Source organism: Hippopotamus amphibius, chromosome 11 (genome assembly GCF_030028045.1).
Source record: "Hippopotamus amphibius kiboko isolate mHipAmp2 chromosome 11, mHipAmp2.hap2, whole genome shotgun sequence".
NCBI classification, from domain to species: domain Eukaryota; kingdom Metazoa; phylum Chordata; class Mammalia; order Artiodactyla; family Hippopotamidae; genus Hippopotamus; species Hippopotamus amphibius.
Window position 1 is genome coordinate 75,559,671 of NC_080196.1, and position 21,257 is coordinate 75,580,927.

Here is a 21,257-nt window from a genome sequence, read left to right on the forward strand (position 1 = left end):
TATGAGCTCAACTCATTTGATCTTTCTAATCAATTTTATGAGATATACAAGGCAGGTACTGATTCATTTATAAAGCAAATTATCCTAAACCTAATAGAAAGTAGAAAATAACCAAATCCAGTCTTTTGATTCCTTGTCTAGTTAATTTTCTATCACTTTCAGTTCTTATTTTACCATAACTTGGTTAACTCAAGTTCCTTCCCACTTAGCTTTTATAAGAAATTATTTAAGTATTTGAATGGGGAGGCAGTTGTGGTATAATGAAAAGTACAGAAAAGGTGAACTTACAAGAGCAAACTTGAGGGTGACTGTGAAAATTAAGAAACAGGTTACCTAAAAGTGCCTAACAGTACTATACATATGTATAAAGTGATCAGTATACTTACTGTATTAAGGAAAGCAGTTCCTTTACAGAGACACATACACACACACAGAACCTAACTCTCTTTTACAGCCTCCTTTGCCAGTAGAGCTCACATTTTTAGTTCAATCCCTAGCCAAGGAGACATGGGTCAAGCTGTTTTTTTTGGTTTTGTTTGTTTGTTTTTTGGTCAAGCTGTTTTAATGTAATACTTTAACCCGACTATTCTACTTCTAGGAATCTATCTTAAGGAAATATACCCATAAATGTACAAAGATATATGCACAAGGATGCTTACTGAAACACTGCTTGCAACAATGAAAACAAAACAAAACCACCCAGATACCCATGAACAGAAATCTCATTATATAAACAATGGCATAACCATACAAAGGAGTACTATTCAGTCATCAAAAAAGAACAGGATCAATCTATATATGTACTACTCATTAAGTACCTGAACGTGCATAGCACATAAAGCTTCATTTGAAGCAAGTTAATAATCAGTTGGAATTCTACGAAAATTCACAATTTAAAAAACAGGAAGAGGACTTCCCTGGTGGCGTAATGGTTAAGAATCCGCCTGCCAATGCAGGGTACACAGGTTTGAGCCCTGGTCTGGGAAGATCCCACATGCCACGGAGCAACTAAACCCGTGTGCGACAACTACTGAGCCCACATACAACAACTACTAAAGCCCATGTGCCTACAGCCCATGCTCCACAACAAGAGAAGCCACTGCACTGAGAAGCCTGCCCATCACAATGAAGAGTAGCCCCTGATCACCACAACCAGAGAAAGCCCATGCGCAGCAACAAAGACCCAACTCAGCCAATAATAATAATGATAATAAAAATAAATAAAATCAAATTTAAAATTTTTTTAAATAAAATAAAAACAGAGAGCGGGATTAAGATAATAATGAAAACTCGTGACCAATGCTATATACAATTATAAAAACTGGCTAGTAAACTACCTCTCTAAATTCACATGGTTGGCTTTTATATACAAATGGAATAGATTAAGGCAAAAGAACAGTGGGATATTTTTTCCCCTCCTAATGAGCATAAAACAGTTGGAAAAAAATGAAATTTAAGAATTCTTTGAATTAAAAATGTAGTCAAGATGGAAAGTGTATAAAAGGCATTAATGTTTTGGCATTAATATAATATTTAATTACACTCTATAAATTAAATAGCTGAGGTCAACACTTGAAGAATGATCCACGATGTGCAGAAATACAGAACGATCCAGGGAATAAACTGCCATTATTCTCCTTAAGCACTTAAGTAATTCAAAGTGTTTCTAGGTCAATCACTTTCAATTATCAACACTACACTTTAAAAATACAGGGGAAAAAAGTCCTTAAAAATAATTTTAACACCTATTGTATTAAATTCTCACTTTACAGATGTTCCCTCCTACTGCATAGTCATGATTCAGATGGCTGTATTCTGACAAAAGGAGATGACAAAAGAAAAAAATGAAAGAATACAATGTGTTATTTTTATTTCCATTCTTTCACCCATCCGATATTTTCATCTTCTGTGGCTCTTACACTTACCATGCCCTCAAAGCCAACTCTGTAAAGGTTCTTAGCACCATTATCCCAGAGAACATAGGCCGCGCTATGTGGGCTTGATGCACTCCAGTCTTGGATTTCTGTTACCTAAGGGAATTTTTTGAGAAAAAAAAAATTTTTACAGAGGAAAGGAGAGGTTGGTTGTTTTACTTATATTTAAATCTTTAAATATAATATATATAATATATATTACATATTATGTATTATATATAAACTTGACTGAATCTAATCACATCTCTATACCTAACAACTAGTTTATAAGAATACAAGGGTTAGAGGAACAAGTTAAAGAATACCATAAAGAATCAATAAGCCAAATACACAGAACCTAGTTTCTTCAAGAAATAAATGGCATTTCTTTAAACGTTGATAATTTTTGGTGTTGGAAAAAGTTAGATGTTGGATGCATGGGAATTTGTTATACTACTTTTTCTATTCTGGTGTGTTTGAAATTCTCCACAATAAAGTTTTTTTTTAAAAAGGAGGAAATATATCTTGTGTACCTGTATGAAACAACATATATTCAAAAGCATTTGCTGGGCTTCCTAGGTGGCGCAGTGGTTAAGAATCTGCCTGCTAATGCAGGGGACATGGGTTCAATCCCTGCTCCAGGAAGATCCCACATGCCTCAGAGCAACTAAGCCCGTGTGCCACAACCATTGAGCCTGTGCCTCAGAGGCCATGAGCCACAACTATTAAGCCCATGTGCTGTAACTACTGAAGCCCATGTGCCTAGAGCCCATGCTCCGCAACGAGAAGCCACGGCAATGAGCAGCCTGCGCACCACAACAAAGAGTAGCCCCCATGCACCGCAACTAAAAGAAAGCCCGCGCACAGCAAAAAAAAAAAAAAAAAAAAAAAAAAAAAGCATTTGTAAAATGGAAACGGTTTTGAAATACTAACATAGGTAGTTAAGAATACATACATTACACACTTCCAAGATGTCCTTACATCATGTCTGCCAAAGTCTGCACGTGACATGTTTATTTTTGTGTTAACACTGTTGTCACCATGCAAAAAACCATGGTACATGTTGGCATGTGGTAGGCCACAGACTGTATCAGTAATTACAACATCAGCCTAAGTTGGTATACACCCCTTAATATGGCTCATACTAGCCATATAGTTGAGTACATGTAGTAATGAGAATGGGGTGGGAATTTTGAACCTCAAGGGAAAAAGAAAAAAAGATAGGAAAGGATACACTACATATTGTTCACCTAGGTTACACCAGAGGATTGGGACAGAGTAGCCAGCACTGAGGTGAAAAGGGAGACTTAAAAACTTTCTTCATTCACACACAGGGTCAAAAAGGCAGACAAAAATTACATTTCATCTCAAACATGTTTAAATGATGTTACAGTGAAGACTTCCTATTATAGTGTTCCTTCACTCCGAGTCACACGTGCAAATGGTTTCATTTACTTTTCATTTTGTTCTTAAAATATAACAAGTATTAAATCATAACAAACCAAAAATGTAATACTGATGATTCAAAGCTTCAAGTATGCTGACTTTTTATCCCAAGAAGTGCCAATATAACAAAAACCCAGAAAGTTCTATTTATGTGGCTTCGATTTAGCAGCAACTGCTTTTGAAAAGCTGATGAAAAAGATTTTTTCCAACCCTCTGACCATATAAAGTGTGAGGAAGAATATAAAGTTAAAAAAATTTTCTAGAATGAAAGTATTAAAAAATTTACTTCTGGTGCGCTCTTTCAAAAGACATTACTAGAACATGTACTCCACCAAAGGAAAGAGTAAGCTAATGTAATGGATAAGATGATATAATGGGATACAGAAAACATGGGATACAGCCAGGAAAGAGGCAAAGGCATCCATCAGAGGGAGCTGCCAGGATGACTGCTGGGTACCAGGCATCAAGGGCAATCTGTCTGAACTGCAGCCATGTGATTCACAGGCCAGACATGCTGAAGGCTCTTATCACCAAGATGCCCACAGCCACTGTATCATTTTATCGACCTAAGGACACACTGCCTGAGTAAGCCTGACCCAAATTCTCACTTGTACTTGGCTTGTTGGACTGTGTAACGATGAGGTTCCCACTCTTCCCTCCACCCTCCATTCCCTGCCATCTAAATCAACTGAGGTCTCTCACCTCACCCCACCAAATATTCTGCTTTGACCTGCTCCTAAAACTTTGAGATGGACCATGGTAAGCTTAGAAGCAAAAAAATGCACAGTATGAGATTAGAACACTCCCTAATACCATACACAAAAATAAACTCAAAATGGATTAAAGACCTAAATGTGAGGCCAGACATTATAAAATTCCTAGAGGAAAACACAGGAAGAACACTCTTTGACATAAATCACAGCAAGATCTTTTTTGATCCACCTCCAAGAGTAATGGAAATAAAAACAAAAATAAATAAGTGGGACCTCATGAAACTTCAAAGCTTCTGCACAGCAAAGGAAACTATAAGCAAGACGAAAAGACAACCCTCAGAATGGGAGAAAATATTTGCAAACGAATCAACAAAGGATTAATCTCCAAAATATATAAATAGTTCATGCAACTCAATATCAAAAAAATAAACAACCCAATCAAAAAATGGGCAGAAGACCTAAACAGGCATTTCTCCAAAGACGACATACAGATGGCCAAGAGGCACATGAAAAGCTGCTCAACATCACTCATTATTAGAGAAATGCAAATCAAAACTACAATGAGGTATCACCTCACACCGGTTAGAATGGGCATCATTAGAAAATCGACAAACAATAAATGCTGGAGAGGGTATGGAGAAAAGGGAATGCTCTTGCACTGTTGGTGGGAATGTAAATTGATACAGCCCCTATGGAGAACAGTATGGAGGTTCCTTGAAAAACTAAAAACAGAGTTAACTGATGACACAGCAATCCCACTACTGGGCATACACCCAGAGAACACCACAATTCAAAAAGACACATACACTCCAGTGTTCCTAGCAGCACTATTTACAACAGTCAGGACATGGAAGCAACCTAAATGTCCATCAACAGGAGAATGGATAAAGAAGCTGTGGTACAGAGACAGCTTCCTCCACAAGAGGACAGACAGCAGTATCAAGCAGTATCAGCAATATTTCATCTAGTGGAGCTGAAAACCACAGCCACAGAAACACAGAGAAAATGAAAAAGCAGAGGACTCTGTGCCAGATGAAGGGACAGGATAAAACCCCAGAAAAACAACTAAATGAAGAGGAGACAGGCACCCTTCCAGAAAAAGAATTCAGAATACTGATGGTGAAGGTGATCCAGGACTTTGAAAAAAGACTAGATGCAAAGATCGAAAAGTGTACCAAAGACCTAGAAGAATTAAAGAGCAAACAAACAGAGATATGCAACACAATAACTGAAATGAAAAATACACTAGAAGGAACCAAGAGCAGATTAACTGAGGCAGAAGGGCAAATAAGTGACCTGGAAGACAGAATGGTGATCATCACTGATGTGGAAAAGAATAAAGAAAAAAGAATGAAAAGAACTGAAGACAGCCTAAGAGACCTCTGGGACAATGTTAAACGCACCAACATTCGCATTATAAGGGTGCCAGAAGGAGAAGAGAGAGAGAAAAAGGACCTGAGAAAATATTGGAAGAGATTATAGTTGAAAACTTCCCTAACATGGGAAAGGAAATAGCTACCCAAGTCCAGGAAGCACAGAGAGTCCCAGGCAGGATAAACTCAAGGAGAAACACGCCAAGACATATAGTAGTCAAAGTGACAAAAATTAAAGACAGAGAAAAGTTATTACTAGCAACGAGGAAAACACGACAAGTAACATACAAGGGAATGCCCATAAGGGTAACAGCTGATTTCTCAGCAGAAACTCTGCAAGCCAGAAGGGAGTGGCAAGATATATTTAAAGTGATGAAAGGGAAGAACATACAACCAAGAACATTCTACCCAGCAAGGATCTCATTCAAATTCGAGGGAGAAATCAAAAGTTTTACAGACAAGCAACAGCTAAGAGAATTCAGCACCATCAAACCAGCCCTACAACAAATGCTAAAGGAACTTCTCTAAGTGGGAAACATAAGAGAAGAAAAGGACCTACAGAAACAAAAACAAAACAATTAAGAAAATGGTAATAGGAACATACCTATCGATAATGACCTTGAATGTAAATGGACTAAATGCACCAACCAAAAGACACAGACTGGCTGAATGGATACAAAAACAAGACCCATATATATGCTGTCTACAAGAGACCCACTTCAGACCTAGGGACACATACAGACAGAAAGTGGGATGGAAAAAGATATTCCATGCAAATGGAAATCAAAAGAAAGCTGGAGTAGCAATACTCATATCAGATCAAATAGACTTTAAAATTAAAAATGTTACAAGAGACAAGAAAGGACACTATATAAAGATCAAGGGATCCATCCAAGAAGAGGAGATAACAATTATAAATATATATGCACCCAATATAGGAGCACCTCAATACACAAGGCAAATGCTAACAACTATGAAAGAAGAAATGCAAGGCAGAAATAGAGACACAGATGTAGAGAACAAACATATGGACACCAAGTGGGGAAAGTGGGGAGGGTTGGGGGGGATAAACTGGGAGACTGGGATACCAAATTGTACACTCTAAATATATGCTGTTTACTGTCTGTTAACTGTATCTCAATAAAAGTTCTTAAAAAAAAAAAAAGATGTGGTATATATATACAATGGAATATTAGTCAGCTGTAAAAAGGAACAAAATTGGGACATTTGTAGAGACATGGATGGACCTAGAGACTGTCATACAGAGTGAAGTGAGTCAGAAAGAGAAAAACAAATATCGTATATTAACACATATATGCAGAATATAGAAAAATGGTACAAACCAACCAGTTTGCAAGGCAGAAACAGAGACACAGATGTAGAGAACAAACATATGGACAAGTGGGGAAGGGGGGGTGGGGGTTGGGGGGAATGAATTGGGAGATTGGGATTGCCATATGTACATTACTTATAAGAAAAAAATATCAAATTGTACACTTTAAATACATGCAGTTTATTGTATGTCAATTGTATCTCAATAAAAGTTCTCTAAAAAAAAAAAAGCACAGTAACTCATGCCCTCTGATCATACTACTGTCTAGTGTCCAGCACTTGGGCCATACTTCTGCCCTGCCTGATGTCCTGACTGTGCTGAGCCCTGTGTTTCCCAGGACTCACTAACGACCATGTGTACTGACTACCCTTATAAGCTCCCAGGGATACAAGACAGGTTATCCAGAGACTTGATTTCGTTTATATTCTCCTAGGAGCCTACATCTAAAAGTGGCAATTCTGCTCTGTCCTTACAATAGTGACATTTCTGCTTGCCCCTTGGTTTCTCAAAAATTAAATCCTAAATGTTCTAGGACAGAGCACTAAGTCATACAATAATAAAGAAAAACAAGGGAATAATGACCTCAAGAATCAGTTACCTCGCAGTGAGTGCCTGCAACTGGGAAAGGGTAAACAGAAGGCTTTTAAAGGTATTCATAACATTCTAGTTTTTAATCTCTATAGTAGGAACAAAAGTTTACTTTTTAAAATTTTACCACTATTCTTTAAGCTCTAACATGTTTTATATATCCTATGTGACACAGGATTGCTATAAATGATTGTAGACGTTGTTCATTGACAAAGGGCCTTGCCAAGGAGAAGAGCGGAGGCTGACCTCCAGTCTGAGCTCCACTTACCCAGACCCTACACACCAGGACAAGGCTGTTGCTGTGCCACCCCCAAAGGGTACCTTTGTTCTGCCACTGGCTTGCCAAGCATGTCCCCACAGCACTCCATCCATCCAGAGGTGGCGCCTTCCCAAATTCACACTGGTCTATTTTACTTTTTAGAAATATCCTTCTTAAACTTGAATGTGCACCTGGATGACTTAGGGTTCTTGTTAAAAGGAAGATCTTAATTTAGAAAGTCTAGGAGGAAGAGGACCTATTACCTCTTCTACTTTAACAAGCTGTCAGGTGACAGCAATGCTGCTGATCCACAGGCCACACTACAGTCACAGAATTTAGACTCACATTTCTGGTTGTCCATCTCCCCTAATTAGAATATAGGTTTCAGAAGAGTAGGAACTTTGCCTCATTTGTTTATTCCCATAACCTTCATGTTTGGAAAAGAATCCTTCACCTCAGTGTTCAATAAATATTTACTAAATTAAAAAAAAAGAAGCATTGCTTCGTTAATAAAAATCAAAGTACTTAAAATATAATGGCCAAAATATTTCTGTCTGACTTCCAAACATTAAAATTAGACCTTATTACTTAAAATGAAATCAATATAACAACACCCTGGATTTAAAAAACACCTATTTGACAAAATGTTTAAAAATCTTAATTTCAAAAGAATCTATATAGCACCAAGTTGTACAAAAGAAGCTTTCAAGTTCCTCAGATGATACAGACTTTAAAATCATATTCCTTAATGCTAAAAACAATATTTTAAAGAAGATAACAGTGAAACTGATAGTGATTGACATCAAAGTCTCAAACACGAAATGCTATTCATTTCAGTACATATAGCAAAACTCAGAAAGAATACACATTCAAATCTGTTGGCTGACTGGCTCAATGCACGCATCATCAGCAAGAGCGACATGAATCCAAATAGGTAAAACCAACAACCCACTTAGCCTGACATCTCTGGCTATCCCACACCGTTAAAAAGGCTGCCCAAAATTCCCTTCAGAATAACTGCCATAACTGATCCCTAGACACCTCTAAACGCCTCCTGACAAGGGTAAAGAGTTAAGTGGACTGAATGACAAAGTAACCGCCTATTACCACTCAGAAACAGACCTTTGAGGGAAAGAAATATAAAACAAGTAAATTCCAATGGGTACAAACTTTCAGTTACAATGCCCAAGCAGGATGTTCAGAAAGGCATTCTGGGCAACAAAATGGCCACACGAAGCCTAAAGGTGGAAAGGTAAAACCTACCCAACGACCCTCTCAAGGAATGCCAATATATACAACAGAGAGGGAACAATGTTTTTTCTTCCAGGTGGAAAAAAATGAAAACTTAAGAAACTGTCATTGGCATTAAAAAAAAAAAATGGGCCAATAAATTCAATTATACTAGTTATAAAAATCTACTGAATATACAATATTCTAGAATAACATGATGAATCAAAAACAATTTTTACCTTTCCCCTACGTCCATTTCCTCCATCCTGATCTTCCCACTGCCAATCCACTCCTCGTACCACTCTGGCACCTGCAAAGATCCCTCTGGCTGTAATCTTCTTAGATTTTCTACGAGACTCTAACAGAACCCTAAAAAAAAATTATTTTCAAATTTATATAAAAATAGGTAATGGTAATTTATTTTTTTAAAATAAGATTATAAGAAAGGCTACTTTAAAAGATTTTTCTTTGCTCTAGTTAATACCATAACAGCATGTTACAGGAATACTTTCCACATTCCACAAGTTATGATGATGAAGACATCAGTAGTTGGAATAATAATAATAATAATAACAGCTAATATTTACTTAGCTCTTCCTATACATAAAAGCACTTACAGAGGTATAAAGTCTGTTACACTCCTTAAGATGAAGGTATTATTACATTATTCACTTTACAAATGAGGAAACTAAGTACCAAAGAGGTAAGTAACTTGCCTAAGGTCACACAAGTTAAATTGGAATGGAATCAACACATGAATCTAGTCAAACCACCTCAGGGTATCACAACACTCTTCACTACTTTAGAGGGGCAAATTCAACTACAACTGAATTTGCCCTACAACTGTCAGGCAAGTACTACAAACGAGGGCCTAAGAAAGACAGCACAGCAATGATAAATGGCAGAAAGCAAATGGCACTTGACCTCAGGCTGAGGAAGACAATAGGGAGTGGTAGGGACTTTGGTGAACTCCAGAGTATGATTTGTCTAAAGGGTATAGGTGCTCCTGTGCTTCAGCCAACCGTTGCCAGGAACAAATATAGGCCCTATGTTGACAGTCTTTTGGGAGAGTTGAGGCGGAACAGGGTTAGAATTCATAAACCTGGTTTTTCTGTGAAATCACCTGGTTTTAAAAGGTCAGCAATTGTTTAAAAATTTAGATCACTGTGTAAGTCAAGTAAAATACATCTGTGGCCTGGATTTGACCTATACTAACCTGTCTCTAAAATAGTGCATACCTACAAAAGACTACAGACCTTGAAAAAGAGCCTATACTCAACTATCTAGACAAGCATTGTTCTCCAAGGCCTTGTATCCCTTATTCTTCTACATCCTTCTCGTTCCTAAATATCAAAAAGATTCAGGGTTTTTTCTTTTATTCTACTTTTATCTCATTATTCTATTCATTTTCAGAATGTCTTTACTATACCCTAACTTTAAAACTTGTAAGCAAAAGACAAAAATAATTTGTTGAAAATTACTCAATAAATGGCAGGACCAGGATTTGAACCAGGGCAGTCTGACACAAAAATACCTTTTCCTGTTACTCTTATTGCCTCCCTGTCACTGACTTGACTGTTACTCCTATGCATTAGTCATAGCTATGAGAATACTCAATCATCTGAAACTCTGCACCCATTCACAATTAACACCCCTCTCTCTCTTTGCTCCTAAGACACTTAATACACATCTCTATTTACAGTCCAAACATCACATGATAATCACTGTTGATTAAATAATCCTTTAACTTGTAAACTCCTTAAGAATAATATGTCTTATTACCTTCAAATTACACAAGTATAGTCTTAAGGCTCTGTAGTCTTAATAAATGTGTCTTGATTCAATAAATGGGCTCCAGTGTTCATAGGTCAGAACGCATATGGAGAAAACAATCAGCCTCCCTTGGGCCACCCTTGCATTTCCAAACACTGAAGAGTGCCAAGGCTCTACACCAGAGAAAGAATAGCTCAGATTATCTTGGAAAAATACATGTATCTCCATCTTCACAGAGCTCTTTTCTCGCTATGTGGTAGGCCTGGTCCACATTAAGCCTGGTAACTGCTACTTCCTGACTAAACCAGCCATCAGAAGCTATTTCCTAATCCTATTTTTAATGCTGAATGGTATAACAGATTTAATAGAAACGAGGAATTGCAAACAAACAAAAAAAAATGGATTCCCATACCGTTCACTTCCTGGTGTAGTAATTCTATAAAAGCGATGCCTTAAATGATGTTTATCTCCATGATAACAAACTGTGCACAAATCATAATTTGTACACTCCGCACATTTCCATCGAATGCCAATGATTGGTTGCTGGCGGCAGGTATCACACATGGTTCCATCATGCTTGATGCCTATTAAAACAAGGAAACATGCTTACATTAATTACAAGTATTATTTATTTGAACATTAGTCCCTAAGGGAAAAAAAAGAACGCAGCATTGTACAAAACAGTTCAATAAAGGAAGAAATAATATTTCAAATGTACCATAAATAGTTTCAAGATAACAGACTGTGAATATTTTAACCCGTACAAATTACAAACATTTTCTATCCCATTTTTCATTAGTAAGAACACTTCTCAGTAGCACTTTCCTTACTCTCACCCACAAACTGAAATTTACGTTCAATTCAGAGAAAGAAAGAAGTAGATGCTTTATCACCAAGTAGATGCTTCAGACTTTATCACCAAGTAGATGCTTCAGACTTTATCACCAAGTAGATGCTTCAGACTTCCAACACAAATATCTTTTGAAATGCATTTGGTTAACCTAATGTATGTCCTACAAAGAGACTGTACTTTCTTTCTCCCCCCCCCCGCCCCCCCCGTGCTATACAGTAGGTTCTCATTAGTTTCTATTTTAAACATAATCTATGGGGAGTTAGTGTTTAATGGGGACAGAGTTTTAGTTTAGGAAGGTGAAAAATTTGGGAGATGGATGATGGTGAGAGTTGCACAACAGTGTGAGTGTACTTAGTGCCACTGAACAGTACAGTTAAATACAGTTAAAATAGTATGTTTTATATTATGTGACTTTTACCACAATAAAAAAAACACAGGGAGATCAACTGGATGATTGGTGATGACTTACAGGGGTGGGATAGGGAGGATGGGAAGTAGTCGTGGGAGGGAGGGGATATGGGGATATATGTATAAATACAGCTGATTCACTTTGTTGTACAGCAGAAACTGGCACAACAGTGTAAAGCAATTATACTCCAATAAAGAGCTTAAAAAAAAAATCTTTTGAGGAATGTAAACCTATTCTCCAGGTAAATAATTCCAAAAGAAAAGACAGTTTTATCCTCACGATATCAGAAACAAACTATCAATTAACTTAAGCACTTATCCCTAGGTATTGACAACTTTTCCCCCATCAACAATAAACTTTCAACAATGATTAGCAAGCAAGTTTCCCAGTTTAATGGGAAATAATATACTAGTTGAGTTTGTTGCGTTTTTTTTTTTTCCTTAAAGAACAAGAAATAATAAACGCTAGAATCAGAAAACCAGCACTTGGTAACACACTAAAAACGTTCACATGAATAGATGAGATAGATGTTAGAAATATAAAAGTACCACTATACATTAACGAAAATAACTGACACTATAGGGTAATAAGATTGGGAAATAATGTTCCTTTACCATTCTGTTATATTAAGATCACTTGTTCAATAAATTAAAACTAGGAGTTTTTTAAAAGAATGTGTGACCTGTGAACATCAGTGTTACTATTTCATGACACATGCTGTATGGTCACGCTCAGTGTTGAACTACTGACACAAGCAAGGGCTAAGTTGTCCATACAATACTGACACCCTCCTAGATCAAGTCTGGCTCTGTCAATAGCTCTCTGTGTCCACGAAAAGCTCATTTTAACTAAATTATTTACATATAAAACAAAGGTATTTATTTCAAAATAATGGGTGGAGAGGGAGGAAAGTAAAGTGGGTTTAGATGAAATAAGACTGCTCATGTTGAAATTGGGTAACAGGTAACACAGGGGTTCACTATATTATTCTCTATTTTGTGTAAGTTTAGAGATTTTCAATAATTAAAGAATGAGTGATTTTAGTTCTCAGAACCTCAATTCCCTTTGGAGGAGATAATATGTTTTTTAAAGGAAAGGTATGTTCTAAGAATAAAATGAGAATCACAGTACATTCAAGAACTAGAATACAAAAGTAGTAATACTGAAACTAAATTCTACAAGAACAAATACACTATTGCAACTTCCCGGTAAGGGAAAAAAACCTGTATAATTCATTTTCTATATCCGGGTTTAAGATCCCTATAAGTAAGGTATCCAGATTCCACATAAACTACCCAAGATGGTTAAGAAGAAAAAAGGGATGGTTAAGAAGAAAAAAAGGAGGGGGAATGAACACTGGAAGGAAGTTGGGATGTTTGGTGAACTACAAAAGAGTATGACACCAACACCAAATATGTTTTGGGTGCAATCCTCTGCAGTCTCCTACCACACAAATGCTTGACTGTAGAGACAGAGAAGACAGCAAACAGCAGTACCTACTGCTTCATTCAGTAACTATTTCTTTACTGCTACTGTGGGCAGGCCCTCTGCTGCTGTCAAATATCACTCTTGCTATAGTATGGAGAACCGAAAGGAAGAAAGTAAAAGGGGCTAGAGAAACAAAGTTAAGTCCTAAGAAGCTTACACAGCAGTCCAGGTGAGATAATGGTAGTTTAAGCCGGGGTGATGACAGTGGAAGTGGAGAGAAACAGAGTTAAGAGAGATTTAGGACTTGGTGGCTATGGGTTAGAAAATAAAAGATGCAGAAGGTTACAACAACAACAAAAAATAATATATATATATAAATAAGATCATTAAAGAGAATAAACATAGATAAGTATCAGAGATATTTACGGACAAACTGTACAATAAACTGAAACCTAGAACTGCTTCCTTAAACAGAAAAGGAGTCACCAACAAAAACATAAATAAGCACGTGCTCATCAAATAATGCAAGCTCAGGCCTCCACTGATAGGAACTCATGCAAGAAACTAAATCAAAAAAAGAACCAGGAAACATTTCGTAGAAATGGTAGATGAGCAGACCTTTCAGAGGAAGAAAGAAACCTCAGAAGAGCATACAGTAAGTTCAATGAACGAGGAGCAGCTTTACCTGTTTGACAGGAATATGAAATATAGTCAGAGACTCAGATAAATTTTAGAGTCATGCTGGGAAATAATAAGATAAAACAAAATTTCTGATATGTACATTTAAATTATTGCATTAAATAGGAAAAACAAAGGTATGTAATTTAAGAAACTAGTTATATAACTTACTGGCTAGGTAATATTCAGAATCAGCTTTTCAACTACTCTGGGACCAATATTCTCATCTATAAATTGAGAAAATACTTCCTTTCATAATGTAATGGACTGGGAGGTTCCCCCACAAAACCCCTATGTTTAAGCCCTAACCTCCAATGTGATGCTATTTGGAGGTGAAGTCTTTGGGAGGTAATTAGGTTTAGATGAGGTCATGAGGGTGGAGCCCCCATGGCAGGCTTAGTGTCCTTATAAGAAGAGGACGAGAGATTGAAGTCTCTCTCTCTTTCTGTCATGTGAAAACAAAGCAAGAAGGCAACTATTTGCAAGCCAGGGAGAGAGCCCTCACTAAGGAACTGAATTGGCCACCACCCTGAACTTGGACTACCCAGCCTCCAGAACTGTGAGAAAAAAATTTCTGTTGTTTAAATCACCCAGTCTGTGGTAGATTGTTATGGCAGCCCAAGCAGACTAAGACAATATGGAAAGGGACACTGTGAAACTAAAGTGATATAAAGTGATATAATAGTAAACATACTTTGAAAGGTGTTAAAGCAAAAAAGGCAAATATAAAGAATTATACTGCACTTAATTCAACCTTAATATAGACATGTTAAATGTACTAGTCATCTATTTAAATAATTCAGTTATCAAAGTCATCACATATCCAGGCAAATTCAGCACTACTTATACAAAAATTAAAGAACTTAATTTCTCAATTTCCCAGAGACTGTATACAGAGAATATTCAATTACTCACGTGTGGATTACCCCCATTTTAGCAAATTACCTGCCCCCTCCACTCACTAATTACTATTTTATCTCAGGTTTTTCCCCAAAGCTTATGGTTTTCCTGCAGCTGTACCTGTCCTCTCGGCTCCTTTAATTGTTTTCACTCCAGAATAACAAGAGGATACATCTGCCATGGGAGACAGTCCTACACAAGAGTAGCTCTTCCACCACTTCTCATTCTACCCTATGGCTAATTAATTCTGACTGCATCAATCATGAAAATTATCATCAGCTATAGGCCCAAAAGAAATTATACTCTAGTCAGACTGTAAACTAAAATTAAAAACCAAATTTATAGCTGCACAACTCAGAGCTACCAGCATTCACTAGTATTGCATGTTTCAGTCTTTTAGAATATAAATCAAAAGGCCAAATGCAATTTACATCTATTCTTCCTTTTGGGGTGTATAAATGAATACACAGAAAAGGATTTGTTTGGTGGTTTTCAATCACACAGGATTATTTTTTTAAGTACCAAATAATCCATAACCTGGCTAATCATCCCATGAGTTACTAAGAATTTGCTATATTTTGCTTTAAATCAATATATAACCATTCCTTATAATGTTCACTTTGAAAACATAATTTTGTAATTATTCCTGTAATTATTATCTCCCAACACAACTAGCGAAAGTCTACAAAGTTAAGAAAGAAATTATCCTAGCTCACATAAAGATGTTTTGTAGGTTAAGTTCTAAAACCTATCAACAGACAAAGGTTTTGAAGAACTGTCATAACTATCTGATGCAAGCCTACTAAAATGAATTTTAAATTTTCATAAAATTGCACTTTTTAATAAGAAATGGCAAGAATCACAATATGAGGTTTTTTTATTCATCAATTTTAATACTGAAATACATGTATACCCCTGCTTTATTTATGCATTTTATATCAGTTACATTCCTGGAAAACTAAGTGTAAACTTAAAATGAAGGAAAGGTATGGCAGATTATATTTTTCAAAGAAAGCCTCACCAATCTATATCCACCCCAAGTGCTCTTCTGACAACAGGACAATGAATGACAAGTGACCATCAAGAGGCAGGTCTGTTTTCCTCCCCACTGAACCTGGGGGGACATGTGCAACTGCCCTGGTTAATAGAAGGTGGCAGAAGTGACACTATGATTCCTGTGCCACTTGTCTGTCCATGTTTCTCTCTCGCCCCTCCTCAGGATTCACGCCCCGCATGCCTTGGGAGCTCTCTCATACTAAGTCTGGCTACCCTGAAGCTGCCACAGAGGCCACGTGGAAAGGCCAAGAAGTAGTATAAAGAGATGCCCGAGGAAGCCTGGCTGTGCAGCCCCTCCACTGTTTCACTCTCCTAGCTGAGGCTCTAGATACTGCACAGCAGAGGCAAGCTATTCCCCACTAAGCCTCTTCAAATCCCTGAGCCATAGAAGACTTAAGCATATAAATTGTTTCACACCACTAAATTCTGGGGTATTTGTTATGTAACCATTGCAACCAGAACAAAGCAAGTTAAAAATAAGTTACAATCTTTGTTAAATTATAGTTCCCTGCAGTACAGCATAGCAAAAATAAGGATAAATTAAAGAGCTAAATATGAAAAAAGAAAACCATGAAAGTGCTAGGAAAAATAGCTGAACAGCATCTTTTACAATTCTCAGCATGACACAAAACCTAGAAGTCACACACACAACCATGTGAGCACACACATACAGGAAGTGTACAAATAGAGAAAAACTGCAAATTCCTCCAAACTGCTGACAGTGGTTGAGGGTGCACAGATGAGGAAGGAGAGGGCACCTTCATGTTTTTTTCTATATACACTTTTCAATTGTTTGGTTTTATTATAAGTATATTAATTTCAGAATTTTAGAAAGAAAATACAAAACAGGAGATACCAACTTTATCCTCTTGGACTGGCACAAATTAAAAATAATATGTCAGTGTATGTGAAGATGGTGTCAGGAGAGCCAGTAAGATACTGCTGACAGGGAAACAAATTGACATAATCTCTATGGAAGGTACTTGGAAAATGTTTCAAATGCTTTAAAAAATTTCGACCCTGCTTTCAAATTTTTTAAAAGGCATGTCTAATGACACTAAATTGTATGCAGTAAATAAAAATTCAACATAACTGATGTCAAAAATATGGGGCTATTTATGTATAAACTAAGGTAATCCATAGAAATTCTATGCAGTTTTAAACCATGTTGTAGTAGAAATGTTACTGAGATGGTAAACTATATTATTATTTTATAAAGTAGTTTGCAAAGAATTACAGGAGAGCACTTTGGTAATTAAATTACATTATGCATATAATGCACGCGCACAGAAAAACTAGAAAGATAATCCCCGAAATGTGCTTGATGGGAGTGCCCTTGGGGTTTTCCAAGTATTCTGCACTGAGTTGTGTATTAATTCTAGGAAGCAGCTAGGTGAGAAGGGGCATTTAATATGCAGTATAAGCATCAAAAACACTGATATATGTCACTTATAATTAAAATAAAAACTAAAAATAAACAAAAACATGAGGAAGTCCAAGTATTTACAGAAATCAACTTTCCAATAGTTACTTTAGCAATGCAGTATGTAACTGCTATTCAGAAGTTTTTGTTTCTTTTAACCCTTACCCTAACTGAGCTATTCCATGCTTATGAAAAGAAAATATATACCTAATAAGTACACTCCTTATTGCCACGTGCCTGAAGTTAAGAGTCTAATTTGTCTTACCACAGGAAAGCAACATGACCAAAAACATCCAAATTAATATCAAATAGCAACTGTAAATGTCCACATAGTAGTTAAGTTTCTCAACAGGTCTAAAATAGGTCTCCTATGCCATCACAAAAGGTCAAGTACACTAAACAAATTGGTATCCAATACACACGAAGAGGTATATCCTAAACTATCTGCTCAGCTCTTCAAATGAATGTTGACTGATGAAAGGCATAGGGAAAGTGTATCCCAACCTCCCCACCTGACCCAAAAAGGAAAAGCCCATTTTTCAGCTATTTGCCTATTTACATATTTTTCATCTCTAAGTTCATTTTCCACAAAGTACAATGGTAACATTCATGAGCTCATAGTCTGAGTATAGGCTTTCTTTTAAAAGGAACCATTTAAACACACAGTGATAACTGATTAAAAAAATAAAAAAACTTCCACAATTCACGGTTTTAAAGACCACTTCAGGAAAACCATTAATGCACACAAAAGCACATCCAAATCCTTTCTTGGTTCCCACAGTTCAAATGCCAACAAAGCTACTGAACAGCTGTGAAACAGACTAATGCTAAGAACTGGAAAAAGTAAATAAAGCAACCCACTCCACTACCAAAATGAGCAGTACAGAATTTTTAATGAGGATGCAATTAATTGACTTTAAAACAAAATTTGATATTTAAAGAAAACATAAAAAAGGAGAAAGAGCAATAAATGAACAAGGCCAACATTTTACTGATCTCTTACTTTGGCAGCTGTTTTGTTTCCCCTTACTTTAATTCAATTAATTTTCATCTAAAATCTTTCCCTTCCATTACAAACCTCCTTAGCCCTGGCAAGAGTTATTCCTTAAATTTTTCATTTTATAAAATTTAATTCCCTAACTAAACCCATTAATGCTTCTTCTCCCTCCTATAGAATACCACATCACCCTAGAGAGTTAACGCTTTTTCCCTTTTCTAAGCTTTATGAAGACATCTGCCACCGTTAAATGAACCACCTGATGATAGCTTTTGACTCATTCTAACACTCAAATGACCATCTGCTCTACATTTTAATGACGTCTCGCCTAAATTCAGTAACTTAGAGAACTTACATAGCTTAAGTCTTTTTGTTGGCAAATTTTATGAAAACAGTAAAATATGCTAGTCAAGATTAATAACCACAAGTTCTTAAAAGAGCCAAGGAAAACAGCTCACATTCACAAAGCACTGATTTATGTAAGTAAAATGTTAAATTTCTAGAGAGAAAAGATGATTGAAAGAGAGATGGTTCTTACTACAAGCAGTATATTATATGAAACACTTGAACATGGAACAAGAATATCTAAATTATCACTTTGTATAATAGCAAAAGAAAAAGCAAGCAATATAAATGTTCATTAACAAGATATATATTAGGTACACAATGGAATAGCTAAAACGAATGTTCAAGAGCCACACAATTCAACATGGATGACTCCTTCAACCACAAGGCTGAATTTTAAAATTATACAAGAACACAAAACGTTGCAAATAAAGTACTATGCATTGTTTACAGATACATACAACATAGCAAAAATGTAAAGAAACCCATGGGAATTATTAATTTCTACACAGTGGTTACTTAGAAGAGGAAGGGAATGAAATTGGGAAGAAGTTTCAAACATTAGAAACGCTTTATTTCTAAACAGGTTCACAAGTATTTATCAATCACTTATCCACTTGGATATTTTAAATACTATGTAATAAATTTTAAAACTTTTAAAATAAAAAATAAACATTCCTAGTGGACTAGTATAGTGCCTAATTAATTCTCTAAATTTCTGCCCTGATTAAAAGATTTCACCTCATCTTAAAAAATAATTTACAAGTCATTAACCAGTGTTTAAAAGCAATTACTTATTGCGGCATAACTGTTTGCTGATGTCGTTCAACCAACCAAGAATTCCCATTTCTGATTTATGAATCCATTCAATTTTAACCCCAAATCAATGTGACAAAAAGTTTACAGAGATTAAAGAGGGTTAACCAACTAGAATATGCATCTTATTTATTCTCTCTGAAGCATCAAAGTACTTACAGTTTAGAAACTAGCTGAAGTGTAATTAAAATTCCTAATGAGGCTGAGGCCTTTGTGACCTGCCAGCTGGTTGGTATACTCCTTACTCTTGAGAAATAGTATTCATAAATTAGTGAAAATACAATTGCTATTGTTAATACTAACCACTACTTAAATCAGGACCAAGCTAGGTACTTCACATTCATTTTATTTAATCTTCCCAACAATACTAAAAGGTAGGCATTATTACCCTCACTTATAAATGAAGAAATTGAGGATATGAAGACACACATTAGTAAGTGGCGGGCTCGAATCCAAACCCATGTGAGTCTGATTACAAAGCTTGGCCTCATGCTCTTCACTCTACTACTTCTCTACTTAGCTCTGATTTTATTTGAAGAATAATTACATATCTAGCACATCATGTTCCCACTCAACGTAGTGCACTCAAAATATAAGTTATTAAATCCTAATTCTAATATTCAAATAAACCTCAAAGAGGTACATTTTAAAAATTAAAAAGATAATCTATTTCTTAGTTAATTTCAACAGTGTAGTACAGTGAAACACCATCTACTTCCAACCGTTGTTATGAGTTGAGATGTCTTTGAAAGTGCCTCACACAAAGTCTACAACTCTTTCACCATACCTTTTTCTGTTGAACAAGTTATTCTCTCATTTATTTTTGCAGCCTCTGCTACTCTACTTTATTATAAGCTTGCATAATAAAATTACAATCATGCCTCACACAGTCCAAACAAAAGAAACAAGGTGTCAAATTAGGCACACATTTGGCAATTTTAGTAATATATTTGTTATTTTTTTAGCACTTGTTACACAAGAGCAGAAAATTAATGCGATCAAACAAAAATGAGAATTTTATCCACTTTATTTTTTCTCTAACAGGTAAAAATTCATTATTCCATTTTAGAAGCAAAACACCTATGTACCTTGACCTACTCCAACTTCATTTCACAGGTAAAGAATTGAAATTTAAAGAGGCTAATGTTAAAAAAAGAGGGGGAAAAAAAAAAGACTGACAAACCTGGATCTGAATCTCAACCATCAACCAATTACTTATCAAATTCTGGGCAAATCAGTTCATTTCTCACAGCCTGTTTTCTCATCAGTAAAATGAAGGCTATCAAATAACACCTTTATGAGGATTAAATGAGATTTAGCACAGTTCCTGACACATGATGGGAGCTCAGTAAAAGTTAGTCCATTCCCCTAGTTAAGAAGCCCACATGAGAAAATTTAGAATGAACACATACCTTGACTTCCCTACTAAGCTAGTGCATTTTCCACTACTCCATGAAAAGAGACTGGGAAAGAGGGATGAGCAAGGCACCATAATGTAAAATATGACAATCTCAGGCTTTTATGATTTATTATCACTAGCCCTGCAAAACTCCCAAAATTCAAATCATGATTTTTTTTAACATCAAAAAGTTTCCACCCATTTCTTGCTTTTTTAGGAACAAAATTATCATCAAGAAAAATACACCCCAGGAGAAAGCTATATACTCTTATCATGAGTGTGCTTAGAGAATATAAACTAACCCTAACCACAGCAAGCATCTACA

General features: G+C 36.1%; 1 protein-coding gene across 3 annotated transcripts in view; it reads right to left on the bottom strand.

The window, feature by feature from the left end:
- The window catches only part of MIB1 (MIB E3 ubiquitin protein ligase 1), a 159,949-nt gene that overhangs the window by 129,629 nt on the left and 9,063 nt on the right, over positions 1-21,257 (bottom strand). For all 3 annotated transcript variants that reach the window (XR_009047881.1, XR_009047882.1, XM_057698018.1), the window contains exons 2-4: positions 11,041-11,212; positions 9,095-9,224; positions 1,926-2,030 (exon numbers count right to left, since the gene is read on the bottom strand). Coding sequence is in view for 1 of the 3 variants with exons in the window: in XM_057698018.1 (XP_057554001.1) it covers positions 1,926-2,030; positions 9,095-9,224; positions 11,041-11,212 (407 nt within the window). In the remaining 2 variants the exon portion in view is untranslated. The remainder of the gene's footprint in view (positions 1-1,925; positions 2,031-9,094; positions 9,225-11,040; positions 11,213-21,257) is intronic.